Source organism: Artemia franciscana, chromosome 17, assembly GCF_032884065.1.
Source record: "Artemia franciscana chromosome 17, ASM3288406v1, whole genome shotgun sequence".
In the NCBI taxonomy this organism is placed as follows: domain Eukaryota; kingdom Metazoa; phylum Arthropoda; class Branchiopoda; order Anostraca; family Artemiidae; genus Artemia; species Artemia franciscana.
Window position 1 is genome coordinate 11,494,655 of NC_088879.1, and position 16,689 is coordinate 11,511,343.

At 35.3% G+C, this 16,689-nt stretch overlaps 1 protein-coding gene across 1 annotated transcript in view; it reads left to right on the forward strand.

The window, feature by feature from the left end:
* Positions 1 to 14,758, forward strand: part of LOC136037848 (RNA exonuclease 1 homolog) — an 85,314-nt gene extending 70,556 nt beyond the window's left edge. The window contains exons 13-14 of the mRNA XM_065720692.1: positions 3,718 to 3,838; positions 13,938 to 14,758. Of these exons, the coding sequence (XP_065576764.1) occupies positions 3,718 to 3,838; positions 13,938 to 14,026 (210 nt within the window). The 3' untranslated portion in view covers positions 14,027 to 14,758. The remainder of the gene's footprint in view (positions 1 to 3,717; positions 3,839 to 13,937) is intronic.
* Positions 14,759 to 16,689: the final 1,931 nt, after the last annotated feature.

Below are 16,689 nucleotides of genomic sequence, written 5' to 3' on the forward strand. Positions count from 1 at the left end.
TCAAAGTCAGATGTCTACTTGTTCTCCTACGTCCCCCTGAAAATATTTGTGGGTTTCTCGAAACTAATTTTAAGGTAATAAAGATTGGCTATTTTGATAAAGTGGCTACACACGGTTGCTTTTGGCCTACATCGCAATTTCAGCATGAATGGAGTCCAGTCAAACAGCTGTGGATTGGCAAATTTTGTTAAATAGACTTGGGACGAAGTTTGTAGAACTTTCCCTTCTGTCTTCCAGTAAAAGATTTAGGCACACTAGCCCCTCCCCCCAACACCCCGTGAAAGTTTCAACTTAATTCCGAAGCTTTTTGCTAAAAATGGCAGATTTGCAGTTTTAATCACCCGGCAATGCATAGTGTTTTTTTTTTTTTTTTTTTTTTTTATTTACCCTGCTACTTAACAGTGAAATGATACCATTAAGGCTTAATAAGTTAAGATGGATTAGAGAAAAAGATTTATTTGTAGCCCCTTCCTCTGCACTCCCTGAAAATCTCAAATTGACACTTCTAGGCTTTTTTGAGATTTTGTGGATACTTGATTTTTATAACCTCGTTTTACATACTGTATCTAGATATACCTTGCTACCTAACAGGGATGAATTCTTGTCCAACTGGGGCTTGAAGCTTAAAACTTTTTGGTAGATTTGTAACAAAATATTAAGCCCTTTCTCCCCAAAAAATTCCTTTGAGTTTTAAATGACTCTTCCAAGCCGTTCCTGATATATTAAAAATTTTTATTTTGATAACCTGACAACATATAATGTTTTTTTTTATTTACCTTGCTACTTAACCATGAGATAATTCGCAGTCCCATAACAACTTGCAGTGCAGAATATCAGGAAACAAATTTATTTAGCTATCTCCTCAAAACTATTTGAAATACTTCTATCCTTCCTCTGTCCCTTCCCTTTCCAAAGGAAAAGGACAAATATCTTATTTTGATAACCTGACAACAATGAAAACAAAGGAAAAGACAAATATTTTATTTTGATAACTGGGCAACATATAATGTTTTTTTATTTACCTTGCTACTGAACCATGAGATAATTCGCAGTCCCATAACAACTTGCAGTGCAGAATGTCAGGAAACAAATTGGTTTAGCTTATCTCCTGAAAACTATTTGAAATACTCCTATCCTTCCTTTGTCCCTTCTTTTTCCTGTGCTACCTGAAGTCCCCCCCCATCTGCCGAGGTATTTTCAAGACAAGGCAGATAATGTATCTGATACCATGGATTCATACAGTGGATTTTGATTTAGTTCTACCCTCTCCCACAAGCCGTAATTATACGTCTACTCCACCCCTTAAAACACTCCTTGAAAGTTTCAACTTAATACCCAAGCAGTTCCAGAGATATGGAAGATTTGGTCTCTGTCACTGAAATCTGTGTTTATTTAAATCTGTGAAAATCTGTGTTTGAAATCTGTGTTTGATGTGATTGAAGTCTGTGTTTATTTATAGCTGTTTTACGAGTTTTTCATAGATTTTTCATCAATCTCAAATGGATAAACTTAAAGTTTTTTTATTGTTCGAAGCTCTGCCAATTTATAATGACATGCAGCGTTATTTAATTAAGCCTTGATTCCTCAGTGGTAATTAATGATTTAACCAAGGGAACTCAACAGAGGCGGAAACTTAAGTACGATGGGATTATCCTTGAAAATTGCAAGAAAAATAACGAAAAAGCTCTTTTGGTTTCTGAATGGCATTGCTAATGATGTAAGGAGGTGAAGGTTTTCCTCCTGGCCACGACTTCTTTCAGAAATATAAGTGTTTTTCTCATCACTTTAATTTTAAATGGACAACATGGGGGAGAGGGGGGTAAAAGTAGGTATGCAGTGGTGTCGCGTAAATGAAATTGAGACTAGTAGTTTCCCTATGAGAAGGACTGGAACAGAAAGAAGGGCGGAAAGATTTGGGTGCCAGAAGATCCTTCAATTTTATATAATATACGAAATACGATGAAATTATTTACTTAATTACGTTATATAATTACGTATACGTATTTTACATAAAAACGATGAAAATTATACGTCTTTTCCTTTGCTGAATAATGCAGTGGGTACTGTTTTCTTGTGGTATCTTATATACCTACTTTTGCCCCCCCCCACTCCTCCATATGATGAAGCAAACACATTTGTATCTATTTTATCTAATTAAATAAAGATTTTTCTTATATTCTTGGTGATAACTCAAGTAATGTACTTCACACAGTACAAGTATTCATACTTTGGAGTTTGGAAACTTCAGCTGTAGATTCTATGATATTTTTTTTTTATCAGCACCATCATCTAAAGCTATATCAGTATCTCTCAACAAGATATGTTCACTAATTCACCGTTTTTTGGCAGATCCACTATATGTCCAGAGTTCTGAGTTCATTTATTCGAAAAAAAAAGAATCACAAAAAAAAAGAAAGAAAAAACAACATATTCCCCTTGCAAGGCTCTATGGCTGGTAGTGTTTGGAGAAACTGGGAATAAAAAACAATTTAAAGTGAAAAACACGCAAAGACAAAAAATTGGCAAATGGGCTACTACTATTAACCACTCGATGCAGCACCAAGCCACATAAGGCCTAGCTAGCCACGGTTGCTCCTCGCCCATCCTCATTTTGGTAAAGCTTCCTTCTTCAAACACTCCCAATAAGCTACTATTTTCCTTTAATCCTTCTTTAGGTCTTCCCTCTTTATTCGTGGATGACTGCTTTTTGTTCGACCATAGACGGTTGACCGAAGAGGACCATCTTTGGCAATCTGTCGTCTTTCGTCCGCAGAACGTGTCCAAGCTATCTAAAGCTTTTTCTCATATCCCTAGAAAGCGGGATTGAACCCCATTTTTCGTACAGCTTACTTTTTGAAATGCGGTCGGTTAAACTGGTACCTCAAACAGTTCATAGACAATTCCTCCGAAAAACATCTAAAAAATCGCCCTCCATCTTTCGAAGGGTCCACGTTGCAGAATCATATTTGACCATTGTTATCAGTATAGCTTCCAATATAGAAGATTATCAATATTCCTTTCCAACGTGGCTCAGAGACAACTGTCCCAGGGTGGGAAGAATAAAGAAAAATACCCAAAACTGTCCATATATAATTCCTCTGAAAAAAAATCTAAAAAACTCTGCTCCGTCTTTCGGAGCACCCACGTTTCAGAACCACCCTTGACTGCTGTTATTAGTGTTGCTTCCAATATTAGAGATCATCAACATTCCTTTCCAACATGGCTCAGAGACAGCTGTCCCAGGGTTTGAGGATTAAAGAAGCATACCCAAAACCGTCGGTAGCTCATAGCAACTTGCAACATAGCTCAGAGTAACTTGTCTCGGTATGTGGGGAACACAGAAAAATAACGTTATTCAAGTGGACTTTTCGCTTGATTTTTTTGTATAACTATTTGCTTTTCTCTTGTATGATGTCTTTTTTCTAATTTTAACGGTCAGCTAGTTCTTTTGCTGCTTAATTCCATATAATTTCTTTTTTTTTACTTTTCTCTTGAACTGATTTCTAAATTTTGACCGATTTCTAAATTTTATATGTTTTTTGTATTCCATATTGTTTTTTTTCATATTAATTTTAATTGATATTTGCTATTGTTTGCCTTTGAGTTTCTGTATTTTTAGTGCTTTTAATTTTTTTTTTCTTTGTGTGGCAAGAAATAAAATTTCGTCTTTTCTTTTCTTTATCTTTTATCTTTTTATCTTTTCTCTTATCTTTTCAGTTAATACATCCAACAGTGGTTGACACAAGTGTGGTTTTTCCTCATAAGATGGGCCCGCCCTATAAAAAGGCTCTGAAAACTTTGAGTGCTGACATCTTGAAAAAAATAATTCAAAATGACGGTAAGTGTCTTTATTTTTGTTGACAAGACTGTGGATTACAAGAGCCATGAATTGCTGAACTGAGTAATCCCTTCCCTTCACCCACCTAAACTCAATTAACTTGTGAGCTACCATTTGAGCTGAAAACATCGAATACTGCTTTTAAGTGCTATTTTGTCTCAAAAACTCTTCTAGTCATGTCGGTACTGGGCTTCACGTCCCCCTGCTCACTATTTACGATTTAAACTCAGACCCCAGTCTCATCTAAATGTACTCACTTCTAGCCGTGTCGGTACTGGGTTTCACGTCCCCCTACTCAATATTTACGATTTTAACTCAGACCCAGTCTCGTCTAAATGTATCTCTCTGCTGATTTTCGTTTCATTTTTTTGTCCTCTCGGTCGTCCTTGCAGGCAAGTGCGTTGTCTAGTGTGTGTATTCGGGTGGGGAGGGGGTCTTGTTCTGCAAAAAATGTTTATGAAACGTAAAAAAAAATTAGATGCATGTAAACATTCAAATGGGGACAGGTCCTTTTATTTAGACTGTGAAAACAGGTACAAAAGTCTAGATATTCTGATCACATATACAGAGATTTTCATCAATAGAAATACAAACTAACATATGTATACAAAACAAAATAATTAACTCCTGTTCATTCAAGGTCTTTAGATGCAAATTTTCTTCTTTAATCTTGCCTAAATGTAAAATGAATTTCCAATGAAGGTGGCAAACTCTTTTCTGTCTTCTAATTTCAAAAGAAATGTTGAATTTATAGTTTTATGCTTGATTGGTCTCATCTCCTCATATGTTTTAAGTTATTAATTGTTAATATGTTGGAGGTCGGACAGAAACTTTGATTGGTGGTTCAAATCCGATAACCTCACCCCTCCTCCTTGATGCAACCTTTCTTACAGGGATAGCTAAGACGTCTATTCCTAGGTCAAATAAATAAGGTCAACTGATCCATAGTTAAACTCATTTTGAATACAGTAAAAGTATTACCATTCCAAAGATAAAACTGAGGTCTAAATTTTATAAAATTGTCCAAAAGTAAATAAGGAAATAAGGAAAAAACAACATCATTCCAAAGATAAAATGAAAGTCTGAAATTGTCTAAAAGTAAATAAGGAAAAAAGACACTGTAAATAAAGAAAAAATAACACTATTTCAAAGATAAAATTGAAGTGTAAAAGTAAATAAGGAAAAGGGATGCCGTAAATAAGGAAAAAATAATACCTTCCAAAGATAAAATTGTATAAAATTGGCTAATAGTAAGAAGATAAAAAGTCGAGAGTTTTCAGTCGTGCAATACTGAGCTACATGTGTAGCATTGAGCTGAACAACCGTGAGTAAAGATGAGCTGGGAGTGAGTTTTTCCATCCTTGCTGCCCAAGCTTGGCTATTTTCCAAAATACCTGGAATTCTAAATACCCGAATTTTGTAATTAATGGAAAAGTATACATTCTCAAATGAAAGAACTGAAAATTTGGGCTATAAATCGTTTATACCTCCCCTTGTTAATCAGTCTTAAAACGTATTAAAGCTCATGTTAATTACGGAAGAATCCTAAAAAAGTGAGTCAAAGCAAATATACAATGAAATATTTGGAAATTGAAGAATATTTAGACCTTGTCTCACGTACTCGTTCAACGTCTTATGGAGCTCTTTGTACCTCACTAATATAGTTAATCCCTTTTTAAAGTACATAATCACAAATTATGATATATTACGAATTCTTTTAGATTTTTTCGTAGAATCAGAAATTTTTTAGAGCACGCCTTTGTTTTCATATTTTTTTTTTCAGTATTTTTGTTTTGTTTTTTTATTTTTGCATCCTTTAAATTTTTTTCGTGTGTTCTGTATGTGGTTGAATCATCAGAACGTTTTGGAATCTGCATTCGCTAAAAGGAATTGTTTGCATTCCACAAAGTCGTACTGCTTTCCCACTACCACAGGTGATTTGGAAGGGGACAGAGGGGGCACTTGCCCCGAATGCAGAAATTTTAGGTATGCAAAATTTCAAATAAATGATTTAAAAGTTATAATCATTTTAAAGTTTTATTTGTAATAAAATAAAGTAGAAGGCGTAGTTTGCAGCGAGAATAAGCAAACTGAATCCAAAATTTTCATTTTTTTTCAATATGTTTCCCTATATAAAGTAAGGAAAGTCAGGTTTAAATAAATGAATAATTTCGTTTATAAATGATAATTTGTTAAAATTTTTTGGGAGACGGAGGGGGGCGCTAATCAAGATTTTGTCCCGGGCGCAAGAGAGACCAGAACCGTCACTGCCGATTACGCAGTATTCAGGTAAGAATAAATCTTCAGTTTTTCTGCAGTGTCTTTGTTTTCTTTGCCTTCTTCTTTCTTGTCTTGTATTTCCTTATCTATTCTTAGACATTCATCTGTTGAATGCCCTGTATTTTTTTAATGACACACCAAACGTTCCTTAAAATATTTAAGGATTAACCAAACAGTTTTGCTATCTACTAAAACCAGCTTAACTATCACATCAATGCCAAGGACAAAGGATGGTTGGACCACTTATATATAAAACAAGAGTAGTAATTAAAGCTATAGCCGAGTGAAAAATATAAAACTTAATTGACCATGCGTGACAACTATGATAAAATGCGATTACACGATGAGACTTCAGGCCAGCAAAGATAAGGCGTGTCCAATCTGTTACCTTTATTCCGAACAAGGTGTCTTCCGCATCCGAATAAAGAGAAGTAGAAGAAATGTCTACAAAATCTAGAGAAAAGTCAAAGAATTAAAATAGAGACCCGAATTTTCATTTTATTTTTTGATTTTTTAGCTTCATTTTTAATTCTTCTGCTCTCTGGCTTTCTTTTAGTTTTACTATTTTTGTGTACAAGTTTATATTCAGAAAAGTCCCATGTATTTAAATGTTTTTGATTTGCTCTTTTTATATAATAAGCTAATTTACCAGTTTGTAATTAATTAATTTTACCAGTAATCAATTTTACCAGTTTGCAGCACAAGACTTAATTTTTTTTTAACATTCACGTCTGTTATGATTCTTATATGCCCATAGTCTTTTTAAAGGTGATACTATTAACCCCGTTTTAGCTGCAAAGTCTCTTCTCAGGAGCTAGCGGCCTGAATGGATGCGGAACAAACTGGTACTAATTAACTGTAGACTATCGATCGACCATATCTAGAACTCGTAACTTACTGATTTTATAGACTCCAAGCTAGAGACAGCTAAACTAGGTACAATTAGGCGCAGATTCTGCTGAGTCTTGAATGAGGAAAGTCTAGATTAACTCTATATTATAGGCATATATATATATATATATATATATATATATATATTATTTGTTTTCTCTTTTCCTTTCTCATGGGAGGAGTCACTCAAAACATCAACGGTCAATAGATGCAAAGCAACTATTAAACGTTGAGAGGCCAACGGTGACCAAGTTCACGCAAAGTTTGCCAGCATCCAGTGACCCCCTCATCCCTTTTTTGCATTAAACAGTGGTTCCAACTCTCATCTATAAAAAGTTTTTTTATTGTCTTTGTATAAATAGAGTTCTTATATATTTTATTTTCCAGAAAAGAAAAAAACACTACACTGAATTCAAATTCTCGGCTTTAGGCCTATTTATATAATTTGTTTCCACGTCTGAAGGCTTTGTACAATTTAATGCCTTTTAATCGGAAACTTATTTTAGCGATTACCTGCCATACTAAGGAAGAACACAATTTAATTAGAAAAACTAGAAAACGGGCTATGTTTGTGGCTCTGCATGTCCTAATCTATTCTCTCTGTTAATGTGGTTTTGCCTCTTTGTTGATAATTTTTATTTCTAAGGCAGAAGAATTTTTGTAGCTATTCCAACTTGATTGAATGACATTGGTTTTCTTGAATTTTTTATTGCTAATAAAATTGTACTTATTGTCGATATAGAAAAATTTGCGTTTTGGCCAAGCACTAGCCGCTCAAGCTGTGGCACCTTTAGCCCCTCATCCTATATTAAATTTGTTCTATTGGCCGGAATCTTTAATGGCAAGTCAAGTCGTTGGTGGCTTGCAGTTAGACTCTTACGAATATGGTGACTTTATACGCGATGTACTTGTATGGTTGTCAGTGGAGTTTTTCCTTTGCGGGAGCCCTTCTTCCTCATTCGTACACAATTTGGCACATCGTTTTGGCCTAATGCGGAAATTGAACCGTTTCCACCCTTTTGGTCTTGGGCGAGAACAACGGCATGTGACCTTAACGTACTTGGATCTTCCCTGCCAGACGGCAGAGATATACCCGGGTGGTCCTATGCTGATCACGTCCACTCTTATTGAGGTCTATTATTTGCCAGTTAAACCCAGTGTGTATTTTAAAGGATACTCGCCCTCTGCTTTACCTTACAACTCCCGTCATATTTGAGACCGGAAAGCCTAGCACGTATCAACTTGTTACCCGGCGGTATTGGTGAAATTAAACTGCAGGTCTTTTCCTCTAAGGGTTCATCTTAAGATTGGATCCCAAAATTGGCTTGTACTTCTTTTTTTGTGCACGCTGAATTTCCTGTAATATCTGCAAATGAATGATAGTTATTTGATTTTTTGTTTACAATTTGACTTCTTTGACAAATGATGACCATCAGCTGATGGTCTATCAGACAAATGACGATATTTGACATTTTTGGTATTTTTGACCATCAGTAGATTCTTATGTTTTTTTCACTAGTACTATTTTTATGTGTATATAATGTTGCTGGTTTTTTTTTTTTTTTTTTTTTTTTTTTTTTTTTTTTTTTTTTTTTTTTTTGCTTTTCCTGCTTCATCGCCCGAAGTGTTTGCTTACGGTCAATAAATTATTATTATCTTTATTGATTGTGGGTCAGATTCAGTATAGATAGGTACTAATCAGCGACTGGTGCACAAGGCAACAGCACTACGTCCTCACGTCGACCTTTTGAGTGTTACAAGGATCCTCTAGCGGGGACTTTCATAATGTACTGTGGAGCCTCTTTCTGGGGGCATTCCCCTACTATATAACTATTACCTAATTGTTCTTCAACTGATTGAAACCTGAAATTAATAGATTATTCGAAATGTCGGTTTAGATTTTACAAGTTAATATTTTTAGTATTAAGAGCAATAACCTAGATTAAAGATCTCTCTGCTGTCTTTCGGTAGCCTGCTCGCCATAATAGAAAAGAATCACACCTAATAAACTATGAATTGGTAAGACCTTTGTAAAGACCTTTGACTAAATGTAATTAATTATAATAAGAAATCAGTAAGTAAATTAAGGTAAATATTTTTATTAGGACAGCAGTATGCCGCATTGTGCTTTAGAGGTCCACCTTGTGGTCATAGCTATATTAATATTAAATATTTCAGTCTCAATTTTGGATTGTATTGATACTTCTTATCAAGAGAAAAAACTTGGAGACTTGAGCTGGGTCATTATTTCTTTTTCATCTCCTAGCTAAAAGATGAAGTAACTAAGGTTTTACTAAGTACCTACATCTTACCCAGAGAAAAAATATGGAGAATTGATCTGGATCACTGTTTATTTTTCATCTCTTAGCAAACATTAGCGCTCATGTTCTTCCTCTCTCATTTTTTTCTTTTTTCTTTTGTATCTACGGCATGACTAAGAAGAAATTGGTCAGGTTTGTTCCCCCGAGAAAAAAGTTTTCAAAGTTAGATCTTAGATGCTGAGTCTGACAAGTTGAGAAAAGGTCAATCTTGAACAATTTGCTGGAGAAGAAAAGACAATCCAATTTTGCTATTGTAAGGGAAAGGCAAATAACTTCGGGAATAAATCTTGTTAGTCTCTGATTTTTAAATTTCTTTTGGCTGGTCCAAACTTTGGGCAATTTAACAATTTTGCTCTTACATTGAATGTCGTGGAACTATTCCGAATTGCTCAGAACAATGAAATCTTTGGTGAAGGTTAGTAATAGCAGCTTTTCAGGATAGAAGGGGATATGATAGGACAAAAGAGGTATTTTAGGTTGCTAATTTTATGCTCATATTTATAGTTTTGTTCTCGTTTTGACTATTATTCCCAAGTCCCTTCCCCCTCTAATCTTCTCGTATAGCCTTAGGCTATATACAGAATCTAACCAAAATAAAATATGATGTAATTGTTGCTATACGATAAGTATCAATAGATTATATTTCCTCGTTTTTTCTCTTTTTTATCTACTTTTGAGTTTTTATCAATTTTTCTTTCTCATAGCTTAAAGTTATATGAGGCCACTGGAGGGGCTAATGAAAAACATGAAAAAGAGCATAAAATAGCAGTCTAAAAGTGTGTCTCTTTTTGTTCTAGAATGTCTCCTTCTTGAGAGCTGCTATTCTAAACCTTTGCTGAAATCTTTTATAAGCCCTTGCTCATTTCGAAGCTTAAGAGGTTCAATGTATGGTAACATAATATTATTTAAAATAATAATAATATTGTTTAAATAATTTAAATAGTCTTGTTTAAAATAATATTGCTTCGGTTCTCATGATACATATTACATGACTGCCATTCAAATAAAAAAAAAAATCATCTTTCAATTTTGTCTTTCGAATTGGTCTTTCCTGTCGGTGGAAAAAATAATGTCCAGACAGGGTTGGCATCTGTTGTACGAAAGTGTTATTCTAGCACTATTTCATTATGCAGTGTAGTACGTGCTCAGGGTTGCTAAAATGGCACGTGAGTGCTATTTTATCACTATTACAGTCAATCTCTTGGATATAGCACCAAAAATTGATATGTAGGACGCAAATTTGGACAATTGTAGCACTTTAGGAACTGACCGTGATGGCAACCCTGCATCAAAGCGGTATTTTCTGGATGAAGGATGATATGGTCCTCAAAATCGTCCTTCTTGGACATCCACGTGGGGATGAACCAAAATAAAGACGTCTTTAAAATCATTCAAAATCAAGGATTTTATATCTGGATTGACACCCTTAAAAAACGCTGCTGATTTTCGAATAGTATAAAAACGTTCTTCAATAATCAAATCATAAATAAAGAGATTGGTCCGTAAAAGAATATAGGGTGTCCCCGAATAGAAGGAGAAGAGGCTATCAAAATGGGTTTCCACTGCTTTGCCGAGTTCGGTGCTTCTGGACGTGCTAGGACGATGGAAATCGGTAGGCGTGTCAGGGACCTGCACAAATTGACTTGATAACAGTCGTTTCCCGATTCGACCATCTGCAGGACTGGAGGGAGAGAAAAAATCGAAAAAAATGAGGTATTTTTAACTTCTCAGAGCTCTTATTTTAAATCCCGACCGGCATTAAACCTCTGATTTTCCTTTTAAATCAATCTATTGATTCTTAGAATTTTGCTAGATCTCTTACCATCTTGGCTCTTGGCTCTAGTGCCATATGAGCTCTTAGCTTTTGTTAAAATCGTGCAGTAGAGCGCGCGTTCTTGGTCGAAGAAGCAGCGGTTGTAAAATCTTTGGACCAAAAAAGGGATACGACCTGGCTTATAAAACCTGTGGCTACCAATGCAGTTGAGGTCATATCCGCAAAGATTTAAATATGAATCCTCCTAAATCCGACGATGCTGCGAAAAAGAAGAAGTAGCAGAAAGCTGAAGCCACTCAACCGTCAATGGCGAAAAAGAAAGAAATTTTGGCAGCTGTAAAAAATAGAGCAAATAGTTTGTCATCGACGGGTTCTACTGGGTCAAGTGCTTCCTCTGGGTCTGGAGACTCCCCTAATCTGGATTTCTATCGCTACTATACAAGTTTAGTATGAAGCTGGATTTCTTAATTTTTCTTTTTTTCATGGGTTCACCCCTGGCACCTCCATCGGGCGGTCTGTGTCTACTAGCTACCAGCATGTTTTCAAAAATTTTCTATACGCCTACAAACCGTTCATCAGCCCCCCAAAAAAGCAGAAACTTCCATTTTTTGTGTTATTACATTAAAATACATAAATAGATTGTTAGCAAGGCCATATTCAGGGAGGCTAAAAGTTTTGAAGCCCCCTTGCCCCCCCCCTCCGAAATATATGTCCGACTCGTAAAAGTGTAACAAATTCATATAAACAAATTTCTGATGTGGTTTTTAAAGTTTTCTTTGTATGACTCCTCCCCGAGTAAACATCCTTCCTACGGCCCTGTGCCCATGTATCATCACGGACAGTCTTGATATTTTAATTTGCCAAGAATAGTTTAGTCAAGGCAAAAGCTTGGTAGATTTTTCTTCTTCTTTTTTTTCTGCCGCTGCATGCGCTTTGTCTCACAAATATGCGTTAACCATATATAAAATAACAGTAATATATAACTTAACAATATAAATTAACAAGATTATATAAAATAATAATATAGTGCGTTAACCACTATATAAAATATAGTTTTTCATAAAATCCCATCTTCATAAATAAGAGACTTGAGAATTTGAGAACAGTAGGTAAACAAATGAAGTGTGAAGGTTTTGCTTATCGTCAAAGCTTACCTTGTATTAACCAGGCTATATATTAAGACATTTATCAAAGCAAGTCAATTCACACTAAATTTAGCAGGACAACGCCTTTTTTGATTTTGTTTGCGGTTATGTCTGAACTTTGAAATTATCTTGTGTATTAAATTAGGCTTGAAAGTGAACAGACTGTCATCTTATCTATGTGATGTGATTTTTAAAACCAGAAAGGTCGTTTGCTTGACTGGATCGTTTGGTCGCTTTTGAAGTCGTAAGCTAACGATGAACCCTCATTACTAACGGATTCAACCGTCATTACTCAGATTCCTCTTGGCATTTCTATTCTTTTAAAGATAAATAATAATTGAGCGGCTACCCGCTCGCCATCACCTGGTATACATTTCCAAGTACTACATGCAGGGCTGCCAACTTTTTACTACTACTACTAATAATAATAATAACTCACTGCAGAACCAAGCTGTCTGAGGCCAACACAACTACGCACGCTCCTCCTCCAACCTAATGTATTTAAAGCCTCCCTCTTTACACCCTCCCAGGAAGTTCCAATTCCCTTTTAAATCTTTATTTATGACATCCTCCCAACCCAGACAAGGACGATCTGCTTTGGTCCTTGAATATGTCCCGTGGGAATCTAAAATGTGTCATTTTGTGCTAAAATGTGTCCATCTAGAAATATCGAAAACTAGAGGTTATCTTTATTTTACAGGTTGTATTATTGACCCAAAGACGTTATTTAAATGTCTTTCGAAGCGGCCAGTTAACATAGAATATAATAAAAAAAGAAAAAAGTTATTTTGTAATTCATACAAAATAACTTGGTTTGAAAGCATGAAATTGATATTAAGATGTAAATCCCTTACTTTGGAGTAAAGTAAGCTAAATGATATATAAATATACTGAGAAAAATCATTACTTCGATGAAAATTGGTTCGTTTTGTGTCATTAATTTAAAAAAGGTGTCCATTTTTGGCCTTTTATGCCTCAAATTTCTAAAACTTGTCACTTGCTATTTTATATCATTGCGTCCTGGCACATGGGAATGTGTTCTTTTGACATAAACTATGTCCAGTTGGCAACCCTGTCTTAACGTTATCCGTAAAACGGGCACCTCTATATATCATCCGCGTCACCTGGTGTGTATAGTTTTTAAAGCGGGTAGTCCCTGAATGATGATTAAAAATTGCCTAGGTACGGCAATAATAACATGGCCAGGTAATGCTACAATCAGTATTTAATATGCTGCTTTGTTTCCCGTTTCGTAAAATGAAATACTTCTCAAATCCTAATTATAAAATCAAGATGGTGAACGGGCAATTTATAGAAAAGACAAATGTTAAAGTATTTTATTTTATTTTTTCTTATCGTCCCGAGGCTGGAAATGACGCTTGAGGTGTCTGTCATTGTAGTCTGACCCTCTTTGCGCAAGCATCGATTGACTTGCCTAACCGCTCCGCAGAGAGAGGTTCCAACTGGGATATTCGGTCCTGTCCTCATGTTCACGTTGGCCTCGTTGTTATTTGTTTGACATAGAAAAGACGCAGATTAAGCCACCAACATAGTTCAATTAAATAATTAGTTTTGTTAATTCTCTAGTGTGCCTTAGTTCGTTTCAGTAAGTATACTGTCGTGCAAGTATCCAGTGTATTACTAGTTTGTAAATATAATATATTTACCTTTTTCCTTCCTTTTTCTAGTCTCTGGCCATGACAGTGCTGAAGATGCGATCGCCTGCATGGAGTTAATGCTCTGGAAAGTAAAAGAAGACATGAAAATGTTCCGATAGTTGTATATGGTTGTTGACTTTATTTCCTATGCCAAACATTGACGCTACAGTACCTACAGGGGATAAGTTCCAATTTAAAACTTCAGACCAGGATATTTCTATACCTTAAAGAGCGTTTCACTTGTGTGAAAGTGTGAGGTCCTCAAAATGCATCATTATCATCATCTACAATCTCAAAAATGTGTCAGATTTCTCACCCCACTAGAATTTTTCGCTGGACTTACCCTGATGATTATTGCTGAGAATAACTTCACCTAAGACAAGGATCTGTTATGTATCTGTATATTTTTTGGAAGTCCAGTGAAGTTTTTTTTTGGGGGGGGGGTGAGCGATGGGAAATTTTTAAAGTTCAAAATCCCATAAAAGCCTATTTCGAAATCCCGTTTAGTTTGACTCCACTTTATTGGGTTCTTAACAGCTCTTATCCCGAAAAGTCTTGCCTTAGTTCTATTTTTTTCAGAAAACTTGTTTTTGGTGCGGGAAAGCGGGACTTGAAAAAGAGTAAATTATATGAGAAAATTCGGAAATTGTTGCAAAAGACTTGTAAGATCAGGATGATTGAGGGTCGAAGCAGTATTGAGTATCAATCAATGATGACAATTGGTCTGGGAACTTAGAACCTTTTGGTACAACAGCATCGATATTTATGTGAGTTTTTTTTTTTTCTAACGTGAATTTATTAGAATGCCTTTTGTATTATTATTTGTAATTATACGTATTTATTTAAGTGTTCATTGTACTATTTTCAAATAAGCACATACGGAACTAGGAACACTACACTGTTTTTTTTTTTTTTTTTTTTTTTTTTTTACTACATAGAAACAAATTGAGGGAAAAAGACAATAGAACTTTTTTTTTCAAATTTACCAGGCAAAGACAAATTTAAGGTAACAAATTTAATCTGATTCTTTGAATTGTTTTTGTTGAAAAATACACAACCATATACGTCTTAGGACATTAAGAAAAATCGAAAATTCAATTTTTGAAGGAAAAAGCTTCTTTATGCAGTTTGGCAGTAGCGGTTGCCAGATTGAAGAAAAAAGGAAAAGAATGTGGAAAAATAAGCAAAAATTAAGCCGAAGATGTGTTACCGCCCTAACAGTTTTGGAACAACCAAAATATACATCTTTAAAAATCGTGGTTTTGAGGAATTAATGAAGCTAAGATGGGATAACCAATAAAACTAAAAACCCATATACTACAAAGGGCAAAACTACCTCCCCCCTCCCTAAGGAGGCTTGAAACTTGTAAAATCTATGCTGAAAAGGATGAATGGTTAATTTATTGTTATATCTTAAATCTTGGTGGAATTTTTTTCTCTTGAGCGTAATGTCTTAAGTATTTTAGAATAGGGATATTCAAACTGGATTCTATAAAAGGTTCTTATTTTGAAAAAAAAATGGTCATTTCTGAGAACAAGAATACCTAAACTGGGTTCTTAAATAATTGCTTTTTAACGGGATAAAGTTGTCATTACTGAGTAACTGTGCTTTTTGGGACATTTTCTAATGAAGACACAATTTGCAGAATCGACTAAATTTTTAGGTACTAAAATTTGAAATTTGTCTTCTGTCTCTCAGTGCATCTTCCTTGCAATGTCAGATAAAATTGCTGTTTTGAAACACAGTAACCTAGGAAGGTCTTCTGACAGCAGCCGAAGTAGCCTAGAAAGGTCTTCTGTCTCTCAGTGCATCTTCCTTGCAATATCAGATAAATTTGCTGCTTCGAAACACAGTAACTTAGAAAGATCTTCTTCGAGCAGCCGAAGTAACCTAGAAAGGTCTTCTGTCTCTCAGTGCATCTTCCTTGCAATATCAGATAAATTTGATGCTTCGAAACACAGTAACTTAGAAAGATCTTCTTCGAGCAGCCGAAGTAACCTAGAAAGGTCTTCTGTCTCTCAGTGCATCTTCCTTGCAATATCAGATAAATTTGCTGCTTCGAAACACAGTAACTTAGAAAGATCTTCTTCCAGCAGCCGAAGTAACCTAGAAAGGTCTTCTGTCTCTCAGTGCATCTTCCTTGCAATGTCAGATAAATTTGCTGTTTTGAAACACAGTAACCTAGGAAGGTCTTCTGACAGCAGCCGAAGTAGCCTAGAAAGGTCTTCTGTCTCTCAGTGCATCTTCCTTGCAATATCAGATAAATTTGCTGCTTCGAAACACAGTAACTTAGAAAGATCTTCTTCGAGCAGCCGAAGTAACCTAGAAAGGTCTTCTGTCTCTCAGTATCTTCCTTGCAATATCAGATAAATTTGCTGCTTCGAAACACAGTAACTTAGAAAGATCTTCTTCCAGCAGCCGAAGTAACCTAGAAAGGTCTACTGTCTCTCAATGCTTCTTCCTTACAATATCAGATAAAATGGCTGCTTTGAAACACAGAAACCTAGAAAGGTCTGCTGACAGCAGCATTTCAATTTGCCCTCCCCCCTTATTCTGGATTGTTTTGTTTCCCTAACTGGTAACTATACAATTGACAAAGCTGATTTAAAGGGAGCAAAGTCTATGTTATGGAAACAAATACGTGAAAGGGAAGGTAAACTGCGTTTTAAAGAATTTGAATGTAAACATATTAATGTAACACAGTAGTACTATTAACATTATTATAATATCGGTATTGTAATAATTATATATGGCAAAGTGATTAATCAGTTACTAAGGGCT